Source organism: Babylonia areolata, chromosome 26 (assembly GCF_041734735.1).
Source record: "Babylonia areolata isolate BAREFJ2019XMU chromosome 26, ASM4173473v1, whole genome shotgun sequence".
Classification (NCBI taxonomy): Eukaryota; Metazoa; Mollusca; class Gastropoda; order Neogastropoda; family Buccinidae; genus Babylonia; species Babylonia areolata.
In genome coordinates, this window is record NC_134901.1 from 46,756,428 (window position 1) to 46,776,899 (window position 20,472).

At 48.9% G+C, this 20,472-nt stretch overlaps 2 protein-coding genes across 8 annotated transcripts in view; one reads left to right on the plus strand and one right to left on the minus strand.

Annotated features, from left to right (window-relative positions):
• Positions 1-6,380, plus strand: part of LOC143300857 (inositol 1,4,5-trisphosphate-gated calcium channel ITPR2-like) — a 393,676-nt gene extending 387,296 nt beyond the window's left edge. For 3 of the 4 annotated variants that reach the window (XM_076614816.1, XM_076614817.1, XM_076614818.1), the window contains one exon: positions 825-6,380. In XM_076614816.1, coding sequence (XP_076470931.1) covers positions 825-1,624 — 800 coding nt within the window. In that variant the 3' untranslated portion in view covers positions 1,625-6,380. The remainder of the gene's footprint in view (positions 1-824) is intronic. The other variant, XM_076614820.1, reaches the window with a different exon arrangement.
• Positions 6,381-6,389: 9 nt separating this feature from the next.
• The window catches only part of LOC143300858 (sodium-dependent proline transporter-like), a 52,608-nt gene continuing 38,525 nt past the window's right edge, over positions 6,390-20,472 (minus strand). Inside the window, exons 13-15 of one of the 4 annotated variants that reach the window (XR_013057698.1) lie at positions 19,911-20,078; positions 7,631-10,581; positions 6,390-7,589 (exon numbers count right to left, since the gene is read on the minus strand). Coding sequence is in view for 2 of the 4 variants with exons in the window: in XM_076614821.1 (XP_076470936.1) it covers positions 10,456-10,581; positions 19,911-20,078 (294 nt within the window). In the remaining 2 variants the exon portion in view is untranslated. Of the gene's footprint in view, positions 10,582-19,910; positions 20,079-20,472 lie in introns of those variants that run through there. The other 3 variants (XM_076614821.1, XM_076614822.1, XR_013057699.1) reach the window with 3 other exon arrangements.

A 20,472-nucleotide genomic window follows, 5' to 3' on the forward strand; every position in this document is an offset into this window, starting at 1 on the left:
TGGGTAGTCTTGTTGGGCAGGTCAGTCTTTTTTTTTCGTGCCGTTCATTTTATTTGTTTACATACTTTTAGATATGTGTGAGGGTGTGTGTGTGTGTGTGCATGCACGCGCATTTGGACAGCAGAGCGAGAGAGATAAAACATGAGCACACAAGAGGAAACATGTGCGAGAAGAACATTGTTCTCCTGCATTTTGACATGTGGGTGTGAGAGAAGAAGGCTGGAGAGACTGCCACAGAAAAAGAATTGACATGGGGTTTTGTGTCTGTATTATTTTTTTTACGTTTTGAGTGTGTTATACTGTTACAATGTTTTAATGTAAACGCAATTTGAATGTACTTCCCCATACTATCTTGTCGCTCACAAGCCTTTTTCTTCTTCTGCGTTCGTGGGCTGCAACTCCCACGTCCATTTGTATGTACACGAGTGGGCTTTTATGTGTATGGCCGTGTTTACCCCGCCATGTAGGCAGCCATACTCCTTTTTCGGGGCTGTACATGCTGGGTATGTTCTTGTTTCCATAACCCACCGAACGCTGATGTGGATTACAGGATCTTTTACGTGAGTATTTGATCTGCTTGCGTATACACACGAAGAGGGTTCAGGCACTAGCAGGTCTGCACATATGTTGACATGGGAGATGGGAAAGATCGCCACCCTTTACCCACCAGGCGCCGATAGCGAGATTCGAACCCAGGACCTTCAATTGAAAATCCAACGCTTTAACCACTCGGATATTGCGCCCATCGCCCACAAGCCGCTTTTCCTTACATTGTTATGAGGACATGGCTGGCTGGATGGATGTATTGCCCACCTCCCTTGCAGTTCGCGGTGCCTACGGGGACACGACACGTCGTCCCAGTTTGACGGACAGAGCGGCGGGGATCGGCGGCGCCGGCGGTGGCGGTGACGTTTCTGGTCAGCGGGCCATGATGGGCGACATCGGAGCGCGGCCGTCGCTGTCGGACCTGAGCGGGCGGCTCGGGCACCACTCGGACCACTACAGCCGCCGGCCCAGTCTCACCGACCGCCGCTCTAGCGGGGACTTCGGCGGCGCCGGTGCCGGGCTCTCGGCGTACCGCCAGCCCAGCTTCAGCTCTCGAGGCGGCCTGGAGCGGCAGAGGACGCTGCGCAACGTGAGTCCCTCCCGCTACGAGGCGTACGGCGACAGGGACCGGGACAGGGAGCGGCAGCTGCGGAGTCACAGCCCGTCCCGCTACGACTACGACGACCCCTACGTCCGCAACCTGAGCCCCGTGCGCTACGACGGAGGAGTGCGGAGCCCGTCCCGATCCCGGCAAGGCAGTGACCCGGACCTGCTGGGGCTGCACGGGCGGCGCGGCGAGGTGCCGACCCGGGACTGGAGCGGGGGCATGCTGAGCCCCAAGTGGCCCGACAGCCGCGCGCCCAGCCCGCGTGGGGCGTCCACCTTCTTCCCCGAGACGGAGTCGCTGCAGAGTCTGCGGGAGGTAGGCCCGGACCGCCTGTTGGGCGACCCCTGGGCAGACGACCACATGGAGGGCCCGCCCTTCCTCATGGAGCACGAGATCCCCACCCGCGAGCGAGACACAGACGCCGACAGTCACCACAGCGGCGACCTCAGCCGTTACGAAACCCGCCTCTAGATTGACATCGTCACCACCAGCTCGGACCTCACTACACAACACGTGACTCTTTTGGTTTCTTGTGTCGCAGAGAATTTTTTTTTTTTTCCAGCTTTTATGTATGACCGATTATTGGGAAGTCGTTGTTCCACTTCCTTTGTTAACTGGTAGCAGAGAGGATGGTATTTCTGGTTCTTCCTTTTCTGACAGGTCTGCAGGACTGTGGAAGGGACTTGGCGGAAGGTTTCTGACGAGTTTGTTGTGACCCGTCATGTGGTTCCCTGGTTATTCCTTCTCTGGCAGGAGGTGTGGCCGTTGATGCACAAAGACGTCACGCCATGACCTGTCAGATGGATGTCGGGTATGTTTGTTGCTGGTGAAAGATGTGATCCATACGCTTCCTAAAGTTCACCAACGCAGAGTGTGACACCGCATGGTTTTGTCAGACATTGTATCGATGTATGTTTTGGTTCATAATGATTAATCACTGGACTTGGAGAACCGCTCTTTTTGCTAAGAGTGAGGCTGTGAAAACCACGAGGACACGTTTCTCTTGTCTACAATATGAATGGCTTGTAGATATTTCAATGAAAACCACCAGGACACGTTTCTCTTGTCTACAATATGAATGGCTTGTAGATATTTCAATGAAAACCACCAGGACACGTTTCTCATGTCTACAATATGTATGGCTTGTAGATATTTCAATGAAAACCACCAGGACACGTTTCTCTTGTCTACAATATGAATGGCTTGTAGATATTTCAATGAAAACCACCAGGACACGTTTCTCTTGTCTGCAATATGAATGGCTTGTAGATATTTCAATGCTTGTTTTTGAACTGTGTTTTTACGACATTTGTGGTACGTTGTTGTCCGAGAAGACTTCCAGCAGTAGTGGCTTTGCCTTGAATCTGCAGAACGAGGATATCGCTGTCAAACTATTTCATATGATGGGTCATCATGGGAAAAACAATCTCGAGTAGCAGCGTAGATTTTTCAGAGTGATCGGTGAATGACTCATTTAGATAAAAGTTATCTTGAACATGGATAGAATTCCATGTTGACCAGCATTTCAGCTCTGTTTTATATCCAAGAGATGAATTATGACAAGAGAAATTAAGATGTTTTGCTGAAGTTTTCTGGCAACATGCAATGGGCATTAAGCTGTCCAAATTTAAGAAAAACAAAACATATACATGTCTAAATTTGGTCAATACGGCTTCTTATTGTGGAGAGACAGCGAAACAACTGATTTCAACAAATTGATTAATCTATGCTCCTGGTACAGGCCAAGAAAGAAAAGTAGCATATACTGAAGTCATGTGGAAAAGTGAAGTCACAGGTTTGAGTTATAATGCAGTGTTTGTGCTTAACAGAATTCACACCGGGAATAAGGATAGTGTTGTTGGTTGGTTGATTCTTTTGTCGATCAGATTCTTGTGCTTTCTGATGAATATGGACGTTCTGTTCTGTTTGGAAGAAATATTTCACTGCATTTAGCTCATCTGGTGATACGGAAGATTTGATAATTTTTATGTTTAGGAGAAAAAAATCACTGTGTTCAGCTCTTTTGTTATCTGCTTGTCTTTGAGTTCCATTGCCTTTTTTCCTGGCGTTATTACCGCAGCAGTGTTTGGTACAAAAGAAGAAGAAATGACAATGCCATGTTGATGCCCCTGCCGTTTTCATGGCTTCTCAAAGAAAACGAGTCGAGTGAAAAGAGAAACTTTCTATTTCAATTTGCTTCATAAAGTCACCTATAAAAGTTGAACATCTTTGTATCACACGTGCAACTGATTGTTGATACGATGGATCAGTTCGGTTTGTCACTTTTTCTGGATCAATTTATCTGATCATTTTTGTTTTGAACATCTTTGTCGCACATTCAACTGACTGTTGATACAGTGGATCAGTGTTATTTTTATCCCTTTTGTTTTCACTTTGCTTGGTGCATGGAGAGAGACGTGAAGGGCAGCGAGGTGGTAAGAGTGTCAATGGTTTGGTCAGCATTGCCTCTCTCTCCATGCATCACCATTTCGGGGTTGGTGTGCTGAGTGATTGCATGGCTACGTTTTGCAGGTTCATAGTAACCTAACTGTGACTGCGCTGTTTCATTCCACCAATAGTGTTTGTAATATGCTGTGTTCATTGCACTGACCAATCCACGTTTAGCGCAGCGATGTGGGTTATCGCATGCACGCGTGTGTGTTTGTGTGTGTGTGTGTGAGAGAGAGAGAGGGGGTGAGAGTGAGTTGTGCTGGCTAGCACTTTTTATCTTTGAGAGAAACAGAGAAAACAAGAGGCGGAAAGAAATTGGGTAAGGTAATTGTAAACCAAATTGTGTTTACATGATTATGAAAAGGGTTTGGGGGTGGGGGGGCAGGGTTTTTGCTTCCATTATTGTTGGGGAGAGAGTTATCACACTGAATTTTTTTTCTTGATGAAGATCACCATCACCATCACCGGTTGTTAATGGTTATAGATTTCACTGTACTGAAAGCACGTTTCATACAATGGGTATTGTGCCCCACCCCTTCACAGCACGTCACGTGGGCTCCCAGGTAACACAGAGGATGCCATCTGTCCATCTCTCTGTCTCTCTCTGCCATGTGCAGGGATCACCAAACCGACGTTCTTCCATTGACGGGACCATGTCTATGACCAGACTTGTCACATTTTCGCTCCATAGTTTTGCAGAAGGAAAGCGGCGCGCGAGATAGTTCCTCGTTACCTCCTCCACGCGTCCCCACGCTCTTAGACTCCGTGTTCAGTCTGCGTTTGAATGTTGGAGGAGGGGGAGAGGAATTCCGACTGACCTCATTCCATGTCAATGTGGACGTCTCATCAATCTCATTCGCACAGGGGCGGTTGACAGTGTACAATGGAAAGAATGTGGCCACGTTCAGAGACCAGTCACAAGTATATTCGGAAGGGCAGTTGCCTTCGAAATTCACACTCCCCACCAAATGACATAAAAGGCCTTGGGTTTTTTTTTTTCCGTAATCCTATAGTCCTCATATACGATGTGCGTTGTATGACTATAAGACCCCATGACTAATTAATCAGAAGTTTTACATCCTCTATTGAAAGATTTAGTTTTCGTGCTGGTATGTGGCAAGCTTCTCCGATTTGTTCAGACATGGTGCTGTGGACACAATGTGAAAGTTTTTGTGGACGTGGTATTGTGAATGTGGATTGGAAAGTTCAGGTCCAAGCTTCAGATTGGAGTTGTTTTAAGTTCGTAAAGTGGTTCGGGTTTGAGATAGATGGTCCGCTGGGTTTAAATCTGTTAACAGGACTTGAATGGAATGTGTAGGCACTGTTACTGTGTATGGAGCTGGGACATGTTGGCTGCAGATGACTAAGACATGAGGGAGTCATCAGGCGGTGTTGTGGATAGTGGATCATATTCTTGGTCGTTTGAATGCTTGAGGAGGGGGAGAGGAATTCCGATGCTGTTTTCGAGGGGTGTGGAGGAAGATGAGAGGTAGAAATGTGTAGCTTCTGTCGGGGTATTTTTATCATGGTATTTACCCGTCAGTCTGACCGCATCACTGGCTTCTATGCATCATGTTGTGTCGCACTTTGAAAACCAAAATTTCTTTCTCCGTTGAATGTTTGTCTCTCAGATAAAAATGTCAGCACATGGCTGAGGTCGCTGTTCACCACGCTGGAGGAGTGTTGTTACAGGGGAGGGACGCGAGGTCACACTTCCATGTCTCATGTGTTGTCATCTAACTAGAATGGAATGACTCAGCACACACTTGTCACAGATAAGTGTTAATTCCAATCACTTTATTCCAATAACATATACGTCGATATTAAACTGCTTTTCTTTGTGTGTATGTGTGTGTGTGTGTTGTTGATGAAGAAAATCAGCTATAATATTGTCAACTGAATCTCGCGTATTATCAGCAGTCAAACAGACGTTTCATTTGTTCTGAAACAGCTGTTTTGAAATCCAGTCAGCAGTTTTCACGCTATTGGGACCATGTTATTGAAGAGTATGAAGTGTCACCGAATTCCAACGAGTTATTACAACACTTGTGACTAAGTATTTGTGTTGTAAATTGGAAAGGGCAAAAGTGTTGCCAAGCTTACCATGGGTCAAGGAAAAAAAGATACGGTGTCAAAATGCAATCAGTGTTTAGAAAACCATGTTCATGTCAAATAAATAAACAGCACAGATTAATTGTGATTTGGCCAAGCATAAAATATTCAAACGAATACTAAGTCATTGAACACAGTCCATTAACATTTGTGTCCATTATCATTGAAAATGAAATGTGATGTTTGGGATGCATGCATTACGAATCAAACACTCTCTGCTGGTTCTTACGCCAGCCATTCAGGAGCAGTCTGTGTGGTTTTTCTTATCTCACTAACTTCATGTCTTTTTGTTTCCTTGTTTTATTATCTGTATACATATATTCATGTACCTGTTTACAGTTTGTATAATTATTATTATTGATTTCCATGACTAATGCTCTTAACACTGAGGTCTGGAATCCGATCTCTTATTTACATTTAACACAGCCTGGCAAAGGGATTGGCAAATAGTGGAGCAGATTTGACATATAGTTACTATATAAATAAGTTGAACAAAAAGAAAGATATAGTTTATATTTCATTAGGTATTTTCTTAGTGCCAGTGGTAATTTTAGTCTGATGGTTTTCAATTTGAAAAGGGATCAGTATGGGTTTGTTGCAAGTAGTTTCGAAGATTGGTTGAGAGAGAAGGGTGTGTGTGTGTGTGTGTGTGGGGGGGGGGTATTGTATTCATTAAGATATTCATGAGACTGGAAGATTGGTTGAGAGAGAGAAAGGGGGAGGGGGGGGGTATTGTATTCATTAAGATATTCACGAGACTGGAAGATTGGTTGAGGGGGTGGGGGGGAGTATTCATTATGATATTCACGAGACTGGAAGATTGGTTGAGAGGGGGGGTATTCATTATGATATTCACGAGACTGGAAGATTGGTTGAGAGAGAAGGGTGTGGGTGGAGGGTGGTATTGTATTCATTATGATATTCACAAGACTGGAAGATTGCATCACTATAGATGGAAGACTGACGGATGAAATCGTCTTTATGTTTTTAGTTTTATCTTCTAGTCTTACAGTCCCAAAGCCGTTTTGCCAGAGACTGTACATCGATTGTCTGCTTTGAAAACGTGCACATCTATGCTTTCATTTAATGCATTTTCACGTGTGTGTTTGTGTACGAGAGTGCGCGTTTGAGATTTCATTTGTATTAAGATTATCGTTACTATTATGTTGTTAGACCGTAGAGTTAATGAAATGAATGAAGTAAGTGGGTAAGAGAAGGGAAAGGATGGTGAGATAGTGGTTATTTCATTTAACACTCAGATGTTGGTGAGATAGTGGTTATTTCATTTAACTCAGATGTTGGTGAGATAGTGGTTTTTTCATTTAACATTCAGATGTTTGAACTATAGCACTGGTTAAAAACGCCTGAAATGTCGTCGTCTAATATATATCGCTTCTTATCACCATCTATACGATAGATTATTTGCTGCATTTGTCATTCTCAAATCCTCTTTCTTTATACAAAAAATGAATTTCTTGAGCGTGTGAATCGGCTACGTATTACTTAGGACTGGGAGATGTTCACCAAAGAGAAGACAATGTTTAGAGTCCAGGGGTTCTGCTGTTCAGAAGACAGTGTTTAGCTAGAGATGAGGGGTTTTGCTGTTCAGCAGACACTGTTTATCTAGAGTCAAAGGGTTATGGTGTTCAGTAGACAATGTTTATCTAAAGGGGTTATGCTGTTCAGCAGATAATGTTTAGAGTCAAGGGGTTATGCTGTACAGCAGATAATGTTTATCTAGAGTCAACGGGTTCTGCTGTTCAGCAGACAGTGTACAGTGTTTATCTAGTGTCAAGGGGATATGCTGTTCAGTAGACAGTGTACAGTGTTATCTAGTGTCAAGGGGATATACTGTTCAGCAGACAATGTTTATCTAGAGTCAAGGGGATATACTGTTCAGCAGACAATGTTTACGTAGAGTCAAGGGGTTATTCTGTTCAGTAGACAATGTTTATCTAGAGTCAAGGGGATATACTGTTCAGCAGACAATGTTTACGTAGAGTCAAGGGGTTATTCTGTTCAGTAGACAATGTTTATCTAGAGTCAAGGGGTTATTCTGTCAGTAGACAATGTTTATCCAGAGTCAAGGGGTTATGCTGTACAGATTGAGACAGAACGGTGTGTCAAACTGACTGGCATTTGGAGGTAATTATTCATACTTGTTTCCCCCTCCCTTTATCACAATGACCCCTTCCCTCAATTATTGAAATGCTATTCATTCATGTGCCCTCCCACTCTTAACACCATGGTGTATTCATTCTCCCCCTGTCTCTTTCCTCCCTCTGTCTCCTTGCATCTTGTCTTGTTCCACCCTTTCTGAACAATTCATACGTGGTCCATTAATCTCCTCCCACTCGCCATTCCTCTTTCCCTCCTCGATTTTCATACATTCCATTCTTTCCACCATCACCTGATTTATTGATTAATGTTTTTCAATCAATGATTGTTTAATGATTTTGAACCCCTTCTGAATTAGATACAAGTTCCATCCTTTCCATCATCACACTCCCCCCCGCCCCCTCCGAATTGATACATGTTCTATTCATTTCACCACATCTGAATTATCGATACATGTTCCTTTTTTTTTTTTTCAACTGAGTTATTGATAACATGGTTCATTTTTTTTGTCAGTCATTCATATGTTTACAACAACTACCATCACTACAAGTAATTCACTGTATATTGTCGGGGATGACAGTTTCAGAGGAAAGGTTCGGAATATTACTTCAGCCTGTCCGTTCTGTTGTGTGAAAATGTCAACATACATCTAGTCTTTGCATTGTAATTGTACATTGTCTCTGTATGTCAAATTGCACTGTAGTGTCACGACAGACAGAAGAAAGAAAGAAAAGACGATTTTCTTGGAAGCACATTGCATGGTCTTCACCAACGTGTCAATAAAGTGTTCACACCGCTGTAGTATTTTGTGACTGATGATAGTTTCTGAATTTAAGGCTTAAAGGTTTCCTTTCGTGAGCGCTTGTGGTTTCCAGCCCACCACCTTAAATAATTTGTTTTCCTGATGTCGCAGGCACGCGCACCTTCATACGATTCACAAGGCAGCAGCTTGGTTAAGGCGCTAGTCTTCCACGGTCGGGGTTGCCAGACAAAAATGTATATCAAAGTCAGGTAACACTCTTTTATTTTTGAAAAAAAAAGGATTTGAAAAGATACTTTAAAACGGAAAAAAAATAGAGACCAAACCTACCTTCCTTCCTTCCTTCCTACCTACAAAGTAATAAATGGTGTCGGTATTTTTCTAATAAAACAGTTTTCTGTTTCAAAGTGGAAAATACCAAGAGAAAAAAAAAGTTACCGTTTTCAAACATAGTTTTTTTAAAGCGGAAAATACTTATATAAAACTCCTTACAAAATATTACATGAAAATTGAGACGGAAGGGGACGCTGGATGGGAGTGGTGGTGGTGAGGGTAACACTTTCTTACACAAAAATAACGTTTGAAAATGAAATTTAAAATGAAATTAAGAAATAAAATTAAAAAAACGTTTGAGGAATGGAAATCGACAGGAAGGTGGCAGTATGAATATTCACAACACAAAAAATATCTTCTGTGCAGAAAATTCTACTGTTGAGCTGGATTTGAACTCACAACTCTTAAAATTTACAGGGGAAAGGGGTGGAGCGGGGGAGAGTAAGGGTATAGTGACAACTTCACCGGCAGTGATAACGTTTATCCAGCCCTTGTGCGGAACAGAGATAATATCACCCTATTGTATAATTGTATCTGCGAGAGAAAATATATAAAACCCACAGATATATCACATAAAATAGGAAAAGCGAAAAATGCTTCAGAGAGATCAAACCTTGATTCCTATAAAATAATGTTTGAAAAAGAAAAGGAAAATGATCAGAAGACAAACCTGCCTCTCTACAAAATGTTTGAAAACGAAGGAAATAAACGTTGTCGGTGAAGCTGTCTCATTCTCTTCATAAAATATGTTCCATAAAAACTATAGGTGGAAAATACTAAGATAAGAAAACTCAATTCTTCTTGCAAACTAATGCATGTAAATTAACGGGGGTGGAAGGCAGCGCTATGGTGAGGGTAACACTTTCTTCTTAAAAAAAAAAAAAAAAAAAAAAAAAAATGACGTTTGAAAAAGAATGAAACAAAATGAATGAAAGAAATATAGAAATAAGTTTGAGGAATGAGTATCAACAGGATGGTGACCTTACAAACAGCTCCAATGAATGTTTTTGTTGTTGTTTTTGATGTTGTTTGAACTCGGGGGGGGGAGGGGGGACTGTCTAAACCTGCAGGGGAATGGGGTGCTGGAGGAAGAGGGGGGGGGGGGGGGCAAGGGTATCGTTACAATTCACCGGCAGTGATCATGTTCATCCAGCCCCTGTGCAGAACCGAGAGAATATCACCCTGAAGTACAAAAATCCGCGAGAAAAAAAAACACCCCAAAAATCACCTTTTTAAAACCACGGATTTATCACCTACGATTTAACAACAAATATTTCTCCACGGGAGATAAAAAAAAAAAAAAAAAAACCCAATCCAGATTCAGAGTCTTGCCAAAGCTGCCAGTGAAGAGAGTTTGGAGGTGAGACATGATAAACCAGACACATTTTGAACTGCAACAGCAACGATAAAAAGCACTTCATCAAAAAACACGAAGCAAGCAGCTGGCTCCAGTGAAGAAGAGGAAGGAGGAGGAATTAACGGCCATCTGAGAATCGCAGGATCCGCAGCAAGACGCCACAGGGGCAGACTACCGCAGGACGTCCAGGAGCCGTCGTCGGGGCGGCCTCTGCAGCATTTCCTTCCGGTACAGCTGACGTCTGATGGGGTCGGCGGGCCCCCAGTGCTCATCCGGCGTTATCGTTTGCCTCAGTCTCTGGAATGTGGAACAAATCAGAGTAAAAGCTGAAGCCACACTCTCTCTCTCTCACACACACTTATTTCTCATTTCCTCTAATACGTACACAAACACTTTCCTACACTAATAATCACAAGCATTCCCTCTCCTTCCTCCACTTCCCCTCTTCTTTCTGTCCTGTGACACTTCTAGTAAACACACGTTACACAAAACATCAAACACACACACACACACACACACACAATGTATTTTTGTGAATGTATTCTTGACAATTTCATGATGTTATCTGCTATTGCAGAAGGTTTGCTGCATAGTCCAACAGGACATCTGTTATTGTTGTTATAGTTGTTTGATGTTACAGTTTCCTTCTATATGCCTTTGTCTCCCTTTTAATGTTTTAGTTTTTCCAATGTTCTGTATCTTTTCCCACCACACACACACATGCGCGCACACACACACACCCCCATTCTTCACCCTCTGCCCAATTGTGTTCCCACCGCCCCGCCCCCCACCTCCCACACCCCTCTTTTTTCTTTTTGTTCCCCGTCTAATTCCACTTGGGAAGACGTTCAACTGAAGACTACTACTACTACTACTACTACACACACACACACTCACACACTCTCACAGCAGAGAAGGAACAGCTGGAGAGAAAGAAAGAAACAAGTAAAAAAAAAAAAAAATAATAAAAAAAAAATAAAAAAAATAAAAATTAAAAAGAAAGAAAAGAATGGGTCAGTACTCTTATAAACACTGACACAATCCAATACAAATCGGTGCACTGCAACACGATTCAGAACAATACAGTGCGACCCCCCAAAAACTAACACTGTACGAAAATACATCAATAAGAATAATAATACCATACAAGACTAAATTCAACCCCAGGGGACTAACATTTTCAAGCTGGTCTAAAGTGACCAACATATCCGTTAAGAGGGAGATAAAAACCCTGCAAGGGCAGGTGGAGGTCAGCCCTCCCAGGGCTCATTTCAGGCTGGTTTACATATCTGGAAAACCAATTCACATTCAGCGTACATAGACTGAAATACGTCGTATATCAAAAATTAGAAAATGAATATATCGAACACTGGAAAGATAAGAAAAAAAACACCCATTAAAGCTAAATTCTTACAATACGATTGTAGCAGAGTACAAAACTGAAACCTATCTTTTAAACATTTCCAGATACAAAACACAGACAAGCTTTAACTAAACTCAGAATAAGCGGGCATGACCTAAAGATTGAGAAAGGTAGATATTTAAATATTCCACAAGAAGACAGATTGTGCAACAAGTGTAACATACTGGAAGACGAAATCCATCTTCTTGATCATTGTATTAAATATAAAACCTTAAGGCAACAATTTTTAAAAGATATTCAAAATTCGAATAACACAGGAAATATTCCCAGTCAGGTGATGCTAACAGACGATGAATATATACAAACAAGTAGGAGAATTTGTTTGTGAATGTTGTTGCAATTCACTGCATTAACTGATTAATTGTGTATTTTTCAATCATTTACCATTGCACTGTGTCTTAAATACCACAATACACTACCACAATACAATACTGCATTAAAATATGATACCACAATACTATAAATTACCAAACTAGGTAATAAACATGATAATACAATACATTACCACAATATGAAAATACAATACCCCTTTACAACAATGCAATACCACAAAACAATACCACAACACTACAATACCACAATTCAATACCACAACACATGATGTGCTGACCTGCACATAGGACACCCTGACTTTAAGCAGCTAACACCACACCACACCCCACCCCAACACAACAACACACCACCAACCCAACAACACAACAACCCACCCCAACAACAACAACCCACATCCATACACCACCCACCACCACCACAACCCCATCCCACACCCCCCACCCACACCACACCACCCCCCACAAGACACCACCACCCCCACACCACACCACACCCCACAACACCAAACCACACCATCCCACCCCACAACACACCACCCCACAACACCACACCCCACAAAACACCCCATCACACAACACCACACCCCACAACACCCAAAACACCCCACCCCACCACACAACACAAGACAACACAACACCCCAACACAACACCCCACCCCACAACACACCACCCCACCCCACCACACAAAACACCCCATCACAAGCACCCCACCCCATCACACAACACCCCCCCCCCAACACCCCACCACACAACACCACCCCCAACACACCACACCACACTACCCCACCACACAACACCCCACCCCACAACACAACACCCCCCCACCCAACCCCCACCACACCACAACCAAAACAACACACCACACCACACACCCCACACCATACCACACAACACCCCACCCAACCCCTCCCCACAACACCACACCACACCACACTCCACCCCACAACACAACACCACACCACACCCCACCCCACAACACCACATCCCACCCCACACCACCACACAACAACACAACACAACACAACACCCCCACCCCACGCCACCCCCCCACACCACTCCACACCCCACAGCACAACACCCCACCCCACCCCACAACACAACACCCTCCCCACCACACAACACCACCCCAACACAACACAACACCCAACCTCCCCACCACACACCCCCACACCACGCCACCACAACACAACACCCCACAACACAACACCCCACCCCAGAACACACCACCCCACCACACAACACAACACCCCACCGAACAACACAACACCCCACCCACCCCAACACAACCCAAACCAACCCAACACCCCACAACACAACACACCCCACAATACCACCTCACCACACCACACCCCACACCACCCCACCCCAACCCCACAACACCCCCCACCCCACCAAACACCCCACCCCACCCCAACACCCCACCCCACCCCAACACCAAACCCCACCACAACACCACCCACCCCAACCCCACAATACCACCCCACAACACAACACCACTCCACCCCACCAGGCAACACCACACCCCACCACAACACCACCCCAACACCAAACCCCACAACACAACACCCCACCGCACCACACAACACCCCACTCCAACACCCCACAACACCACATCCCAAAACACCCCCCCACAACACAACACCCCCCCACAACACAACACCCCCCACAATACCACCCCACCACACAACACAACAACACCCCACTCCAACACCACCCCCACCACACCACCCCCACCACCAAACCCCACCACACAACACCCCACCCGACATCACCCCACCCCACCACACAACACCACCCCACCCTACCCCACAACACAACACCCCACTCCACCCCACCCAACCCCTCCCCACAACACCACACCAAAATCCCCACCCCACCCCACAACACAACACAACACCCCACAACACAACACCCCACCACACAACACCACATCCCACCCAACAACACAACACCCCACACCCCCCCCCCCACACCACACCCCACCACACAACACCCTCCCCACCACACAACACCCCCCCCCCCCCAACACAACACCCCCCACAACACCACAACACCCCACCCCAACACCACCAACACCACACCACCAAACCCCACCCGACATCACCCCACAACACAACACAACACCCCACCACAACACATCACCCCACCACACAACACCCCCCCACCCCATCACACCATACCCCACAACACAACACAACACCCAACATCACAACACGACACCCCACTCCACTCCACCCAACCCCTCCCCACAACACCACACCACACTCCCCACCCCACCACACCACACCACACCACACCCCACAAGACAACACAACACTCCACCCCACAACACCACATCCCACAACACAACACCCCACACACCCCCACCCCACACTACACCCCACCACACAACACAACACAACACCCTCCCCACAACACAACACCCCACACACCCCCACCCCACCACACAACACAACACAACACCCTCCCCACCACACAACACCACACCCCCCCACACCAACACAACACCTCACCCCACAACACAACACCCAACCCCACACACCCCCACACCACCCCACACCACCCAACCACAACACCCCACACCACCCAACCACAACACCCCACCCCACCACACAAGACCACACCCCACCCCAGAACACACCACCCCCACCACACAACACGCCACCCCACAACACAACACCCCACCACACCCAACCCCAAAACACACCACCCCACCACACCCCACAACACAAAACACCCCACCCCATCACACAACACCACACCACACCCAACCCCAAAACACACCACCCCACCCCACCCCACAAGACAAAACCCCACAACACCCCACCCCACCGCACAACACCCCACCCCACAACACCACACAACATCCCACCCCACAACACAACACCCCACCCCACCCAACCCCACCGCACAACACAACACCCCACAACACAACCCACAACACAACACCCCATCCCTCCCCACAACACCCCATCCCACCCCACAACACATCCCACCACACAACACCCCACCCGACCCCACAACACCCCATGACACAACACCCCACCACAAAACACAACAACACAACATCCCACAACACCCCACCACAACACCACCCCACAACACAACACCCCACAAAACAACACCCCGCCGCACCCCACCCCGCCGCACCCCACCACACAACACCACCCCAACACAACACCACACCCCACCCCACAACACAACAGCCAACTCCACACACCCCCACCCCACGCCACCACCCCACACAACACCACCCAATCACAACACCCCACCCCACCACACAACACAAGACACCACCCCACAACACAACACCCCCCACAACACCACCCCACCACACAACACCCCACCACACAACAACACCCCAACACAACACAACACCACACCACCAAACCCCACCACACAACACCCCACCCCACATCACCCCATCCCACAAAACAACACCCCCCCACCCCACCCCCACCACAACACACCACACCACAACACAACACCCCACTCCACCCCACCCACCCAACCCCTCCCCACAACACCACACCACCCCACAACACCCCACCACACAACACAAAACACAACACCCTCCCCACCACACCACAACACCCCACAACACCCAACCCCACACACCCCCACACCACCCCACACCACCCCACACACCCCCACACCACCACCCCACACCACAACACCACCCAACCACAACACCCCACCCCACAACACAACACAACACCCCACACACCCCCACCCCACACACCCCCACGCCACCACACCACACAACACAGCACAAGAGAACACAACACCCCACCACACAACACCCTCCCCACCACACAACACCCCACCACAACACCACCCCCACCCCACCCCACAACACAACACCACACCACACAACACCCAACCACAACACCACACAACACAACACAACACACCACCCCAGAACACACCACCCCACAACACCACAACACCCCACCCCACAACACAATACCCCACAACACAACACCCCACCCACCCCAACACAACCCAAACTAACCCAACAACACACCCCCACACCACACCACCCCCTACCCCACAATACCACCCCACACACCCCAACCCCACCATCCCACCAAACAACACCCCACCCCAACACCCCCCCCCCTCCCCAACACAACACCCCATACCCATCACACAACACATCACACAACACAACACCCCACCACACAACACCCCACCACACAACACCCCATCCCTCCCCACCCGACCCCACAACACCCCATGACACAACACCCCACCACACAACACCCCACCACAAAACACAACACAACATCCCACAACACCCCACCACAACACCACCCCACCCCCACCCCACAACACAACACCCCGCCGCACCCCACCACACAACACCCCGCCGCACCCCACCACACAACACCACCCCAACACAACACCACACCCCACAACACAACAGCCAACCCCACACACCCCCACCCCACACAACACCACCCAATCACAACACCCCACCCCACCCCACCACACAACACCACATCCCACAACACACCACCCACAACAAAACACAACACCCACCCACTCCACACCACGCCACCACAACACAACACCCCACCCACCCCAACCCAACCCCACCCCACAACACAGCACCCACCCCACAACACCCCAACCCACAACACAACACCCCACCTCACAACACCAACCCAAAACCCAACACACCACACAACACAATACCACACCACACCCCACCCCACAACACAACACCCCACCCCACAACACCCCATCCCACCCCACAACACCCCACCACACCCCACCCCAAAACACAACAACACAACACCCCACCCCCCCACAACACCCCCCACCCCACAACACGACCACACAACACCCTGCCGCACCCCACCACACAACACCCCACCACACAACAACACCCCCAACACCACCCAACATCCCAAACCCCACAACACAACACCCAACCCGACACACCCCCACACCACGCCACCACCCCACACCACAACACCACACCCCACCACACAAGACAACACAACACCCCCCCACCCCACCCCACCCCACCACACAACACAACACCCTCCCCACCACACAACACCACACCCCCACACCACGCCACACAAGACAACACAACACCCCACCCCACAACACAACATCCCACCCCACAACACAACACCCCACACCATCCCACCATACAACACCCCACAACACAACATCCCACCCCACAACACCACATCCCACAACACATCACAACACATCACAACAGAACACAACACAACACCCACACCACATAACACCCCACAACACAACACCCCACAACACAACACCCCACAACACAACACCCCACCACACAACAACACCCCACCACACAACAACACCACCCCCACCCCACCCCACAACACAACACCCAACCCCACACACCCCCACACCACGCCACCACCCAACCACAACACAAGACAACACAACACAACACCCCACCCCAGAACACAACACAACACAACACCACCCCACCCCACCCCACAACACAACACAACACCCCACAACACAACACCCCACCCCACACAATACCCCACAACACCGCACCCAACACAACACAAACCAACCCAACACCCCACCCCACCCCATAACACAACACAACACCACACACCCCCACCCCACAATACCACCCCACCACACCACAACACAACACTCCACCCCACAACACCCCACCCACCCCAACACAACCCAAACCAACCCACAACACCCCACCCCACAACACAACACCACACACCCCCACCCCACAATACCACCCCACCACACCACACCCCACCACACACCCCCACCCCACCACAACACCACCCCCACCCTAACACAACACCCCACCATCCCACCAGACAACACCCCACCCCACCCCACAACACCAAACCCCACAACACAACACCCCACCACACAACAGAACACAACACAACACCCCGCCGTACCCCACCACACAACACCCACCCCACCCCACCCCAGAACACATCCCACCACACAACACCCCACCCCAAAACACAACACCACACCACCACACACCACCACACCCCCCCCACCCCCCAACACCACCCCACCCCGCCACAACACCACCCCACCACACAACACCCCACCCCACCACAACACCACCCCCACCCCACAACACCAAACCCCACAACACAACACCCCACTCCAACACCACCCCCACCAACCCCCCCACACACACAACACAACACCACCCCACCACCACCCCCCACCCCACCCCACAACACAACACAGCACAACACGCCACCACACAACACCCCACCATACCATACCACACAACACCACACCACACAATACCACATCCCACAACAACACCCCCGCACCCCACAACACCCCCCCGCACCCCACAACACCACCCCACCTCCCCACCCCACCCCAAAACACAACACCCCACCCCACAAAACAACACCCCATCCCACCCCACAACACCCCATCCCACAACACAACAACACAACATCCCACAACACAACACCCCACCCCAAAACACAACAACACAACATCCCACAACACAACACCCCCCGCCACAACACAACACCACACCCCACAACACAACACCCCCACCCCTCACAACACCACCCCACCTCCCCCCACGCCACCACACAACACCCCACCCCCACACACCACGCCACCCCCCCACACCACACCCCACAACACAACACCCCATCCCCCACAACACAACACCAAACCCCACAACACAACACCCCAGTCCAACACCCCACCCCACAACACAACAACCCACCCCACAACACAACACCCCAGCCCACAACACCCCACCCCACAATACAACACCCCATCCCACCCCACAACACCCCATCCCACAACACAACAACACAACATCCCACAACACAACACCCCACCCCAAAACACAACAACACAACATCCCACAACACAACACCCCCCGCCACAACACAACACCACACCCCACAACACAACACCCCCACCCCTCACAACACCACCCCACCTCCCCCCACGCCACCACACAACACCCCACCCCCACACACCACGCCACCCCCCCACACCACACCCCACAACACAACACCCCATCCCCCACAACACAACACCAAACCCCACAACACAACACCCCAGTCCAACAACCCACCCCACAACACAACACCCCAGCCCACAACACCCCACCCCACAACACAACACCCCACCCCACAACACAACACCCCACCATACCACCCCACAACACACCACAACCCACCACAACACCACACCCACAACACCACACCACACTACACCCCACCCACAACACAACACCACACCCCACCCCACAACACCCCACCACACAATACAACACAACACCCCGCCGCACCCCACCACACCGCACCCCACCACACAACACCCCCCCCCACAACACAACACCCCCCCCCCCCCCACACCACAACACCACCCCCACACCACACCCCACAACACCCCCCCCACCCAACCCAACACCCCACCCCACAACACCCCACCCCACATCACCACACCCCACCCCACAACACCCCACCCCACAACACACCACCACCCCACCCCACCACCCCACAACGCAACGCAACACACAACCCCACCACCCCACCCCACAAGACCACCCCCACACCACACCCCCACAACACAACACCACCCCACAACACCACCACCACGAGGCACAGACCTGGTCTTCAGCAGCCAATACACCACCACAACACAATACCACAACACAATACAATGCAAACCAATACAACAACACAAAACAACAGAAGGCACTGACCTGGCCTTCAGCAACCAATACACCACCACAACACAATGCCACAATACATTCACACAACACCACACAACACCACACCATAACGTAACATAATACAACTACACACTACAGCACAGCACATCACGAGGCACCGACCTGCATGAAGGACCCCCTGGCTTTCACCAGCTGGTACACGGCCATGATGGGGATGGGAACGAAGGAGACAAGGGCGATAACCCAGCCCAGCACGGTGGCCGGGGTGTCGTAGCGGTAGTCCCCGTAGGTCGGGGGCTGGTACTTAGCCAGGGTCACACCCAGCAGTGTCTGCACAACACAATCAGAATACATTTTCTGTCTATTAAACATTAACTCTTCCGCCACCACTGGAGACTCTAGTCGACCAGAGAGTTCACCGTCACAGTCGAATAAAATGATAATTATTATATATATATATATATATAGCGCTTAATCCTGGGCACAGAAAAACCAATGCGCTTTCGAACCAGTCATTCGCTCGCATGCTTAATTCTAAACTTGAGAAACTGAAGACAAAGAAGAGGCAGGGGAAGGTCTGTCTTGGAAAAAAAACCCAGTGGGTTTGAAGGCCAGACTTGAAAGAGCCGTGTGCATAGACCTGACGAAGCGAAAGGGGAAGTTCATTCCAAAAGCAAGGCCCATAGACAGAGAAAGAACGGCGGCCGACAGTGAAGTGTTTGAA